This window comes from Mauremys mutica, chromosome 25, assembly GCF_020497125.1.
Source record: "Mauremys mutica isolate MM-2020 ecotype Southern chromosome 25, ASM2049712v1, whole genome shotgun sequence".
Classification (NCBI taxonomy): Eukaryota; Metazoa; Chordata; order Testudines; family Geoemydidae; genus Mauremys; species Mauremys mutica.
The window spans coordinates 4892875-4905270 of record NC_059096.1 but is presented as its reverse complement, the minus strand read 5'-3'; the positions used below and the strand labels follow the sequence as shown (position 1 = coordinate 4905270).

At 46.5% G+C, this 12396-nt stretch overlaps 1 protein-coding gene across 1 annotated transcript in view; it reads left to right on the top strand.

Annotated features, from left to right (window-relative positions):
- Window positions 1–8786, top strand: part of SOCS7 (suppressor of cytokine signaling 7) — a 33282-nt gene extending 24496 nt beyond the window's left edge. Inside the window, exons 9-10 of the mRNA XM_044999191.1 lie at window positions 28–185; window positions 5711–8786. Of these exons, the coding sequence (XP_044855126.1) occupies window positions 28–148 (121 nt within the window). The 3' untranslated portion in view covers window positions 149–185; window positions 5711–8786. The remainder of the gene's footprint in view (window positions 1–27; window positions 186–5710) is intronic.
- Window positions 8787–12396: the final 3610 nt, after the last annotated feature.

Below are 12396 nucleotides of genomic sequence, written 5' to 3'. Positions count from 1 at the left end.
TAAGGTGTCTGCCCCTGCCCTTTCCAGGCCTTTGATCTCCTACATCCGGAAGTTCTATTACTACGACCCCCAAGAGGAGGTGTATCTGTCGCTGAAGGAAGCTCAGCTGATCTCAAAACAGAAGCAGGAGACTGAATCCTTGACGTAGCGAGGCTGCCTCGCCCATCTTGTCATTGTCACAGACGGTAAAATCCACTCTGCCACCCTAGCCGTTATTCCATGCAGTTTAAAAAAAAAAAAAAAATCCTTACTATTCTGTTGTTGTGGGGAAAGTGCAAAGAAATCCCAGCTAGGAGGTCAAGGCTCATTCTTGCTGACCAGGGTTTATCCTGGGGTTTGTTCCTTCTGGTCTCTTGGTTAGGGTGCAGGAAGATAACAATGTTCTGGTGTGTTTCATCTCTGATAGGGCTTGGATGGGAGGGCTTAGGGAATACCAGCTGCTTTGGTGGTGGTGGGTCCTGCTTCTGGCACTGTGCGCGAAGAGGTGGTCTCCTAACTAGTCAGGACCCAAATCACATTGGACGGGATGAACACTTCGGAAGTCAGTGCAGGATACAGAGCTTTCCCCTCACACACACGTGGTCAGGGAGTGAGCTCACACAGCTGCTGCAGCGACAAGGAAGCTGCAGTCCAGGAATGAAGACTTGGAGGGAAATACCTGGTCAGTAAGGAGTGGTTTTCTCCGTTTTAGCAGGGGGGCAGCTGGAAGCTTGATTGCAGCCTCGGGTGTTAGGACACTGGAAGCTCGGGAGACGCCTCTCCTTCTCTACAAGACTCTTTTCAGGCGGCTGCAAAAAGCAAATTGTTAGAGAGAAGTGATTAACTGGGGAATTAATTAATCTAAGATTATTCTCCCAGTGCCCGAGTGGACTGACCTCTGCTAATTTATCTTCCTGCGAAGCTCCTTGGCACACCAGTGTATGCAGAGGAATTCTAATGACACTTTAAATGGTATTGAAGTGGCTGGAGGGAGCTGAGGGGTAGGGGAGATCACCAGAAATCTGAGTTGGAGCCAGTGATTAGGCTTGGTATTAACTGCATACACAGTTAAATTAAATTTCAGCCCAGCTGCCTTTTCACGTGGGCTGACAGTGCTGGGGCACTGGGTTGAAAGCTCAGCACAATGCACTGTAACGTGAGTAGGAGGTGAAGCTGCCTTTTTCCTTTCCCCTTTTTTTTAATCTAGAGGACACAGGTTCCTGGGTCTGATCCTGTGCCAGGTCTCCAAGAGGTGCGCTGCAGACCAGGGAGAGATGGGGATAGGTCGCTTTATGGCACTTCTGGGCCCTCCAGGTTCTAAGCTTCTCCAGGGATCCAAACAACCTACGCCTGGAGCAGAGCAGTAGCCCATCCCAGTTTCCCTATGGACTGCAGCTCTGTCAAAAATCCCCGCAGTGCCAGCTCTTAAAGGTCCATCCCAGCATGCCATCTATACTGGAGCTTGCAAGGAACGGGCCGCGTTGGATTGTTTATGGCAGCCACATGCTGTCTGACCTGTGGGGACACTCTCCTGGTCCATTGTGGTTCATTAACAGCCTTTAGACATCGCTGGAGCAGTGGCGACAGAATCTACCCCCATGTGCACTTTATCAGATGGGACAAGTTCTACTTGATAAGGGGTGGGGTGGATGCTAGGCCTGTATCTAACATGCATGGTAAAAAACAAGAGCAGTGCAAAGGCTGCGGGAGGCAGTCTAGCCTTTCTCTGATTTAGAGAGGCAATGTAGTGTTCATGATGTGCCTCTGATGGCTACCACAGTGCTCACTGGCATTGGAGTCTCCAGGCTTCCCAGAGGGCGAGGGCGCCTTTGAATTGGCTCAGGATTTTGTGGCCACCATGGGCCTATTCTAGGTGGGTGGATGACTAAATCTTGATCATATCCAGATTATAGGGTGGGATTTGAGGCTAACATTGGGGAAGAACCAGTTAAGAATTACTTAGACAAATTAGATGTCTTTTGTCAGGCCCTGCTGACTTGAAGACCTCTTAGAATACTTAAGAAACTAGCTGAAGAGATCTGATCCATTAGCTGTTCTCTTTGAGAACTCCTGGAGGACAGGAGATGGCCCAGAACTGGAAAAGGGCAAATATAGTACCTACCTATAAAAAGGGGAATAAGGACAACGCAGGGGATTATAGACCAGTCAGCTTCACTCTGGTACCCGGAAAGATAATGAGCAAATAATCAGTTTGTAAGTGCATAGAAAGATGATAAAGTGATAAGTAACAGTCAGCATGGATTTGTCAAGAACAAATGTCAACCCAACCTAATATCCTTTTTGGACATGGTAACAAGCTTTGTGGATATGGCAGAAACAGTAGATGTGATCTATCGTGATTTTAGTAAGGTTTTTCATACTGTCTCACATGACCTTCTCGTAAGCACAGGAGGGAAATATAACCCAGAGAACCTGCTGTAAGGAGAGTGCCCACCGGGTTGGAAAAAACAAACTCAGAGTCGTTATCAATGGTCAGTCAAGCAGGAAAGGCATATTAGGTAGGATCCCACAGGGATCTGATCCTGGGTCCAGTTCTGTTCGCTATCTTCATAAAAGATTTGGATAATGGCATAGGGAGAACACTTATAAAGTTTGCAGATGATACCAAGCTGGGCAGGGTTGCAAGCACTTTGCAGGACAGAATTAAAATTCAGAATGAGCTTGACAAACTAGAAGAGTGGTCTGAATTAAGGATGGAAATTCATTAAGGACAAATGCAAAGTACTGCAGTTAATTGCACAAATATAAATGGGAAATGACCGCCTAGGAATGAGTACTACAGAAAAGGATCTGGTAGTTATAGTGGATTACAAACTAAATGAGTCAACAATGTAATACTTGTTGCAAAAAGAAAAAACGTCCATTCTGGGATGTATTAGCATGAGTGTAAACTAGACACGAGAAGTAATTCTTCCACTGTACTCAGCAATGATAAGGCCTCAGCTGGAGTAGTGTGTCCAGTTGTGGGCACAACAATTTGGGAAAGATGTGGACAAATAGGAGAGAGTGCAGAGGAGAGCAACAAAAATAAGTCAAGAAAATATGACCTATGAGGAAAGTTTGGAGAAAAAAATTGGGTTTGTTTACTTTGGAGAAGAGAAGAAGGGGGTGGGGGGAAATGTAAGTCTTTAAGTACGTAAGAAGTGGTTATAAAGTGATAAATTACTCTCCTTATCCATTGAGTAATGGGCTTAAATGGTAGCAAAGGAGATTTAGATAATACATTAGGAAACTCTTCTTAATTGTATAATAAAAAAAATATATATTTTTTATTATACAAGGGTAAGGGTGGTTAAGCACTGGAACAAATTTGCCTAGGGAACTTATGGAATCTGAGTCATTGGAGGTGTTTAAGAACAGGTAAGATAAACACCTGTCAGCGATAGTCCAGATAATACATAGTCTGGCCTCAGTTCAGGGGACTGGACTAGATGACTTACTGCGGTCCTTTCCAGTCCTACCTTTCTGTGATTCTATGATGATGATTCCTGCAGTTTGAAGCTGTGTTTTAATAGCTCATCCACAAAGATGGCAGAACTCCACTGGGTTCCAAAACTCTTATGGGATAATGCTCTGTGGCAGGCCCACTAACAGGGATCACTTGTCCTACCTCTTGAAGCATCTCTCCGCTATCCACTGCCCTCCGAGCTCCATGGTGTGGCAATGACGTCCGCCGGAGTCAACACTTGGGGTGGAAGTTAAAATACCAATGGTTATTTTGTCTGATTGGTAAACAATGTTGAAGCTTAGCAGGAGGAGCAAGAATTTTCTTCTCCACCTTTGCACCCACAGGGAACTGTTTGGAGTGCTTGACAGCCTGATAAATCCTCCCTGCCTCTGCTTTGAAGCAGATCTTTCAAGCTGCGAGGAATTTTCCATCTACTTGATGGATAAAATCGATCAGACTGAATCTGCTGCCATGAAGAGGTAGATTCACTTCCGATGAGGACAGATGCTAGGTCTCCTCTAGGAGTTCTGGCTCACTCTGCTTGCTGAGATTAGAGGTATTAAGGAAGCTTCCGCCTGCAAGTTGGACCTGTCTCCCCTAGCCAGTGTCATCCTGTGCTGCACAATTCCATGACTTGTAGAATCTACCTCTTGGTGCAGAATTTTGTTCCAGCTTGTATTTTAAAAAAGCCAAAGCACCAGCCTCCCCCTAGAACTTCCCTGATGCTGTGGTGCAAGTACCAACACCTCGTGTGCACTGAGAACATTCGGTGCACTGAAATAACGTGATGACCCTCTTGATTGGGTTGTCAACAGGGATTGTACTGGGTGCCACAGGATCTGAGAGCTTGAACCTCCACTGCTTGAGCTGAGGGCCTTGCCCATTAACTAAAAGGGGTGAGAGTCTGCTACTGCCTATGTATGGTCTAGCCTCTAGAGGGAACAAAGCCACACCGTCAGCGAGTTCCAACCCCCCGGGGCTTCCCTGTTGTACAGTGTAAAAACCCTTCAGTTCTGAATGTCAACAAAGTGGGTGCAGAACTTCCTGGTTCTCGGGGGGGCAGAGGGGGAAGGAATGTTGCAGGGTTAGTCCAGCTTGCCCTGCAGTACACAGGCTCTTGTGAGTTGGAAGCAAGTGTAGTCTGGTGCACCGACTCCTGAGCCAGTGATGGAAAACATTGTCCTTGCATCCGTTTCTTCATTTCCAAATCCAGCTGGAAACCAGGGCGGTTCAACGCATGGTACTGGGTACCAACCATCCAAAGCCTTTCCAGCTTCCGCCATCTCGGGGGAAGAGGATGCACCCTTCCCCCATTGAGCCTTTCTGGCTATGATAGAAGGACCCACACTAGAGCTTCCCTCACCCTTGGGGTCCCTACAGTCTGTTGTCCCTGCCTATGAGGTAAGCCTTGTAAGGCTTCCTGTAGGTCATGTGCCTGCAGTTAGTCATGTGACTGTGACCTCTGCTCCCCATGGTCATGACAGGTGTACTGGGGGGCCTGCATGTGCCCTGAAAGCCTCGTGCCCTGTTACAAGAAGGTTTTGAGTCCTTCGTTCAGTATCTCTGCATCTTGTGTACATGAGACCGGAGGGGTTTGTATGGGAATGGCTTTTTTTGCCCTTGAAAAACAATTGCGAGTGTTGTAGAACGTTTTTGTGTGTTTTCCCTGAAATGTGCTAGCTAGGACGCACTTCATAAATCCCCGTGTGTAAATAGTTAACTCTGGCTCCTTAGCCAGGCCAGAAGGTGCTGGGTAAGGGCTTCTCTAGCTGCGCTGGCTAAGCAGATCTGGAGTATACTCAGACTAAACCAATTGCTTTATGGGAGAGGCTAGTGCTAGCTTGGCGTTTTTGGAGAGGAGAGAGACAAAAGGAGAGCTAGAGATGGGATGGGCAGGGCAATCTGATAATTGGGCGGGGAATCTAAGTGTGAGGTAGCTCAGGAAACAGTTACTTGTAATCTAAGCCCTTGAAGCCAAGAGCTAGGATTCTAGGAACAAGCTGTCAATACTGGTATCCAAGTGGTTAACGAAATGAGCTGTTAACTGACTCTCTTGGATTTTGCCAAGGAATGGAGTTCTACCTCTCTGGCTGGGGGGAGCCTTTTTTCCTCTTTAGCTTACTCCTTATCCACATTGCTGGGTCTGTCGGTATGGAGGTTCCTATGCTGTACCAGCCCAGCTCTCCTGTGGGAGTCTGATCTGCATTGGATTCTTCTGTGTGAAACAGGCTGACTAATTCTCTTACTCTTCTCTCCAATTAGGAATTTGCTTGCTGAGATCCTGTAGCAAAGAGCCTAAGCAAAGCTACAGCAGAAAGGAGGCGCAGGAAGGGGGAAGCCTGCCTCTGCAGTAGTGACTTCTGCTTGCAAGCTCTTTTGTCCTCTGAAGAGGCTTCAGGACTCCTAAGAAGCACAGCAGAATGGAAATTGGAGCTCTGGCTCCTGGCTTGGGGATGGAGCCTTTGACAGCAAGTGAACTGGATCCCAGACTCCTCGCAGAACGGAGAATGTCATGGCACTGTTTATGATTTATGTTTTTATTTTTGATGTTTCCATTTCTCAGCATGGGAAATATTGTCTTTAAGAGCAGCTGGATTTTTACACCGCAGATTCAAGGGTGAGGGAAGAAAGGGATCTCGCTGCAAGATCATCCAATCCAGCCATCCTGGTAAAACTGCTCTTTGGCTACCATCCATGTGGCTGTGGCCAAAGAACTGCTGAGAAGGAAAATGGGCCAGATTCGTGTGCAGCTATGTAGAATAATTGGGGGTGGGAGGGAGGAGAGGCGCTAGCGCTCTAAACAGTGCAGCTTCGTAGATCCTGTGCTTTCTAGGAGACGGTGCAAGAGCCCAGCCCAGCCTGGAGTAGCCGAGTGATCCTGTGCGCTTTCACATCCTATCCAAGGAGGGGAACTGTGTGTGGTCCATTCAAATGTTGTGAAGCCTTCTGCCAGTGGAATAGCTTGTAGCATTGAGGGCCAAGAGGCTATCAGCCACCCAGCAAATGCCAGAAGATCTAGCCCAAGAGTTTTTTGGGCTAAAGTCCTTTACAGTTCCTCCTGTGATAGCTGTGGAATCTGGCAAAGCTGTTGTCTAAATTCCAGCAATCCCTGAGCCAAGGGCATTCCTGCCTCACTGAAGCAATCTCAGCACTGCAGAGCCATGGGGAGTTTTGTTATGGCCTCTGTGCTGGCTATGCCCAAAAGCTGTGAATGAAATGGCTTTTTAATCAAAGGAGCAGTGTCGAATCCTGACAACTAATTGCGAACGCTGTTGTGGGACATCTCTCTGACTCAACAGATGGGGAACAAATTTTTGACCCTGACCGTGGGTTAGGTGGGATGATCCCAACGTAATTGGAGACGGCTTCCTGATCTTCCTGTGAGGGTGATGCTCTGTATTTCTAGCCTTTCTGGTAACGAACTAGAACATGATCTGGGAGTATTGCAGCACAGAACAATTCCTGCAGATGGGGCCAGTAACAGGAGAGCTAAAACAGTGTTGCTTCTACTGTATTTGCCATGTGGCTCCTACATTTTCCATGGCTTACTGCATTTTGCGCTAGTAATAGCCCTCTCATCTCAAGGAGCCTGGTCTGCTGCTGTCTTCACAGCTGCTAAGGAGTTGTTTTCATAGCAAAATGTAGTGTCTGCCCTTTGGTGGGGATGAGACACTTCTAAGGAGGGATCTCGCGTCCTGTATAGTTAAACTAAAAATTCCTCTCAACGTGACTGCTGCCCACCTTCCCTCCCAGCAGCGTGGTGATCTGGAAGTTGTGATGTTTGTGTCTGGCACTCGGGCTGTGATCTAACCTGGCAGTCCTTTCGCCGAGTTCTGAGTGTCCCCTACGTTGGATGTAGCAGTTCATGAGCCTTTAGGATTCACACCGTTCCTTAAGGAATGATGTACATATTGAGGTTAGAGAGTAGCATGAAATCTGCCTCGCTCTCTGCAAAGAGCTCCTACAGAGCGGGCCGGAGGCCAGGGCTCTTCCTTTTCTGTGTAAATGAGAACAGCTTAACTTCCGGATGAAGCCACAACAAGGCTTAAGCAGTCTCTAGAAATACCTCATCTGAAAAAATTTGCTACTGAATCTGCAGCCTGTTGGTGGTTACCTATTTGGGCAGGGGGTAGCAGAGAGGGATGAATACCCTCTTAGACTGGTCATTTACAGAACATCTACACTACCCCCTCTCCAAAAAACAAAACAAAACAAAAAATATCCCAACACACGACTGCAAGTCTCGGAGCCTGAGTCAAGCTATGGAGGCTGAAAATAGCAGTGTAGATGTTCCTTCTTTGTGCTGGAGTTCAAGCCCCAAGACCCACCTCTCTGGCCAGGTTTCAGAGCCCAAGCAGGAACGTCTGTTGCTATTTTTAGCCCTGTAACGCAAGCCAGAGCCAGTTGATCTGGGCTCTGAGACTCGCTACTTTGGGTTTTATTGCAGTGTAGACAAAGCTGTAGCATGTCTTGTTCTCTTGTGAAATCTGGGCTCTTTAGGTCCATAGCACAACATGGCCCACCAGCAAGGCCTCCAGAAGTTTAATCTCTCTCTCATAAACCCTACGTCCCCCCACCAGCCGGAGATTTGCAGTTCACATACAGTCATGGGCCTGGTTAAGATTAAGGAGCGCACAGCAAATTGGGACGAATGAGCCACAGGTTGAAAATCCAGCCGTGCCGCTTGGATGCACAAGACTGATTGCGTCTTCCTTTACAGTGGGAGGTGGCCTGTATGTGACAGCGATCCCTGATGTGTAGCCCCTCCAGTTGTGATACCGCTCATCCTAGCCATGGATTGAGAATCTAAATATTCAACCTCCAGCGAATTCATACACTGGAAAAAATCTGCTTCCCTGGAGTGACTGTGAAGGAGGATCTGACACCTCCAAAATGTCTAAACTTATGTGCAGCTGCAGACTAACAGCTCATTAACCTTCCCTCTAATTGGACAGCTCTGTGAGGCACTGGATTGGGAGAACAATGCAGAGCATGGAGGGACTGGCTGTTGGACTCCGATGGTCCCTTGTTTCCCGCCAGCCGTGGGGAACACCTGCAATCAACATGGGTCTGTGAGTCTTGCAGATCTGCTTGTAAAGAGAGTGGGGGGAGGACCTATCCGCACCCCCCTTAAATTCGGAAGATGTCTGTGCTGTTTCTCACATACCACCCACCCAGATCTTTCTGGAGCAGAAAAAGATTCAAGCTGTCAAATTGACGCTGGATTTGGGGAAGCAAGGTGGATACTTAAATAGGCAGGCTGGAAAAAAAAGAGGAAATGTATTTGGAATGGCCAAGCACTGAAATAACCCGTAGAATGAGCTACTATCCCTGAATGGGGGAGGGGGGGGTGTCTTTTTTTTTTTGGAGGGGGGCAGGATAACGCACAAATCTACACCCCAGCATTGGCTGGTTGAAAGAGAAACGCTGATCTCAACTATTCGGACCTCTTCATTCTCTGGCATGTTAATTCTCCACTTCACTCTCCTTTTTTAAGCCCTGTGCAACTACTGAGGACTTGTTCCTGCTGAGCCATTGAGTCCTAGGTCAGGCCATATACATAAAACATCCAGAGCAGTCCAAGAAGCAGCGTAACTTACTGAAATGCTGTTGCATCTGTATTTGGTCTGCAGTAAGCATCCTCGAAAAGGAATTTCCCCCATGGGCTGTTTGGCAATTTCTGCTGGTACTTGAAACTTGAACGCTGCAGCGGGTGAGCATTCTAGCCGGATGGTGGTCGGCTAACAAGGGCAGTGGCTTGCATCCTTGAGCTGCTGGTCAGAGATGCTTTATTTTCCTCTGCCTGGTGCCAGGGATTCCTTGGTATGGAATGTAATGCTGTCTGCTACTGAGCATAGGAGGCACCTCTGTTAGCGGAAGCCTCCGTCTTACCAACAGGTATCCTGAAAGCACCTTGCAAAAGTCAGAAGCTTATCACAATTTTACTAGCCTGTACTTTTTCCATGGAGAAATTTAACAAGGCTTTACCTGTCCACAAATTACTCTGTACAAGTATAATTTGTAAGGCTCCACTTTAGTTGCCTTCAACAATAGGAAACTCCACCAAACTGTTAGCACGGGCTTGCGGGGTTCTGCATGCTATATCTGTAAATGAGCTAATCTGAAGCATCTCTTTTCTTACGCAAGATCATTTTAATGATCTGTGTTGAATGGAGGCAGGCATAGCAGCAACACACTATGTGTAAGGGTGACAGGGTGCCACACACCTGCCCTATAAATTTACCCAATCTCCACATTTCTCAGGCATAGCCGAGCGAAGGGAGGCACACGTACTGCATAACCATTCTGCTGCCTCTTTTTAATATTGCTTGCATAACGTTCCCAACAGGCTTGCAGTAAATAAGAACTTTCGAAATTCATGTTTAAAAGAAGTTTGTTCGTATTGAAAGCACCTCTTATCACTTCAGGGCTAGGTTTCTGAGCTGGTAGCTCTTCCTGCTGGAGGGATGGCAATGTCATAGGCTCCAGCAGCAGGTGTAAATGTTTTTTTTACTGCTCCAATTCAGAGACTGTCAGTCTGAGGGGACTGGACAGAGCCATCTCCTCTCCAAGTGGACACTGTTCTTCCTTGCTGGATGTTGCAGGCCTGTGGATGGAGATCTTACAGGTGACCTGTTCCTAGTTCCCATTTTGTCAATGATCCCGGTCCCCATGTAGGGAGGAACATTTCACATTCTTATGGGAATATTTTGTTTTCCTTGTAGGTTAGTGGGCTTATCTAGATTTAAAGGGACACAATCAACTTAAAGTTACTTGGGGTGTCCTTTAGTGTCCTGGTCTCTTTTTTTTTCCTTTAAGAAAAAGTAAGTTTGATAAGTTTATAAATAGGATTCTATGATGGGTTTGCCTGTGATAGCAGGGGACTGGATGAAATGACCCAAGGGGGCCCCTTAGAGTCCTATAACCAGGGGTGTTTTTCTGCTGCAGATTATTGGGGCCCTATTTAGTAAGGGAGAATTTGACTATTGATGGGACGAGGGAGATGGACAGTGAAATTGACTAACATTAAAGTGCTGTCAAATCACAAATTAAAGTTGAAAGAAATCTCTTCCCTGATCTTTTCAAGCATGCTGATCTTTGATGTTGTAACTACAGCTGGTACAAAATTTCCAGTCAAACATTCAAGTTGACAAGGTGCCTTTAAAGGTAGCTAGCTCAAACACCAAATTTGTCCTGTTGCATACGTTGCCATCTTTCTTTTCACAGCAGCAGAGTCTATAGGTAGTGAGATAACTTGACTTGCTCCTGGGGAGTAAACTTTTTAAAATAAAAAAAGGCAACTGTCTTTTTTTTTAGCATCAGGTGCAATTTACTAATGAGTGACCTAGTGTGAAAGCAGCTCTGAATCTTTGTAGGAAGAGAGAAGAATGTCCCCAGTGATGTTACACTGCAAATATTTTCACTAGTGAGACATTCGTTTAGGAAGCCAGCTGTCAGCACTAGAGTCAGCAGAGAGCTCCGGATTTGAACTGTGGGGTTCCCATACTTAAGTTGAAAACTGAGCGTGTAGAAATTGTGAAGACCTCTTCTCTGAAGGGGAAACAGTGCAAGAAGGCGGAGCTCAAAATCAAATGGTGTTTCAAATATTTGGCTCAGTCTTCAAACCCAGAACTTACTGTAAATAACCATCCCATATCCCTTTACAGTGAGTTCAGTACGCAAGAGCCCAGATTGTCTCGTTCACATTGTGAAACTTCTGGCTAGGTTCTTCTCTAAAGGGCTCCCCGTGTTGCATGCCCAGCCCGTTCCCCACCTCCTAGTTATGACCTGGTGCCTGCTGTCAAATGACACAGGGAGACAGCTCTTATCTTCAGTGGCTTGAAGAGTTAAAGTGGTTGACTTAACCAAGCAAATCTCAAGAGGCGCTGTAGTGCTGTTTACACAGAGACTAAGCACCCTCAATCCAAGTGAAGTCAGTGGAAGCAGAGTGCTCAGCACCTTACAGACATTGCTCTCTTCTGCCTTGTCTGATGCGTATAGTATACAGCTGTAACCCTCTCTGTGGACACTTATACCAGAACAGGTGGATTTTGTCAGTTTAGTTTGTTGCTGGGAAAGGGGTTGAAGTTAAACTGAAATATACCTTCTCTTCCATTGGAATAAGTGCCCACTGGGCTTGGACTACACAGCTCTAACTGTATCTCTTTAAATTCATACCTTCGGTTACAGTGAAAATGACTTTCCCATCTAGATAAGATCTTAGTCAGCAGGGCCTCCTAATTTTGGCTATTTTTGAGAATCAGGCCTGTTCTACACCCTGTGAAAGCAGTACTGCCCCCTAGTGCATGCAGTTCTACCACTGTAAAGGCACTTACTCAATAGTTTTGTTTGTGCATGTTTCATTATTTGTATCGCCATAATGCGTAGGCGCACCAGGCGCCACGGTGTTAGGTGCTGAAAAAATTGGGTGTTCCTTGCCCCAAGGAGCTTAGTCTAAGATGAGAAAGTTGCACTGAGAACTTGAATCAGTTTTTTAAACTGATCGCGAAACCACTGCAAAAGGCCATGTGGACGATTTTGAATGGCTTCATTTCAGTTTAAACCTCTGTTCCTAATTGACTTAAGTTAAACCTCAGTAAGCCACTCGTCTGCAGAAAGAAGTGCTCCCGGCAGTCTTTTTACACCGGTTTACCTAAATCGGTTTAAATTCATGCCATAAGTTGTACTGGTGCAAGAAAGTTTTCAGTCGCCATTTCAGGAACTAGCAGCTCCTGGGGTTAAAAGCAAAAGCTGAATCCTGGTTGGTTTGGGTGTGATGCAGCTGGGCTATAGCGACCTCTGATGCTAAGGAGGGAATTTCAACTCTTGCTGCACGTTTTCCAGGCACGTGGCACCACATTACACATCCAGCGCTTGAAGACCCCAAAAGTGTTCATTCCTGATCAGGGGCCTGAGCTACTGTGCACCTCTGGCAATTGGGCTTGTAC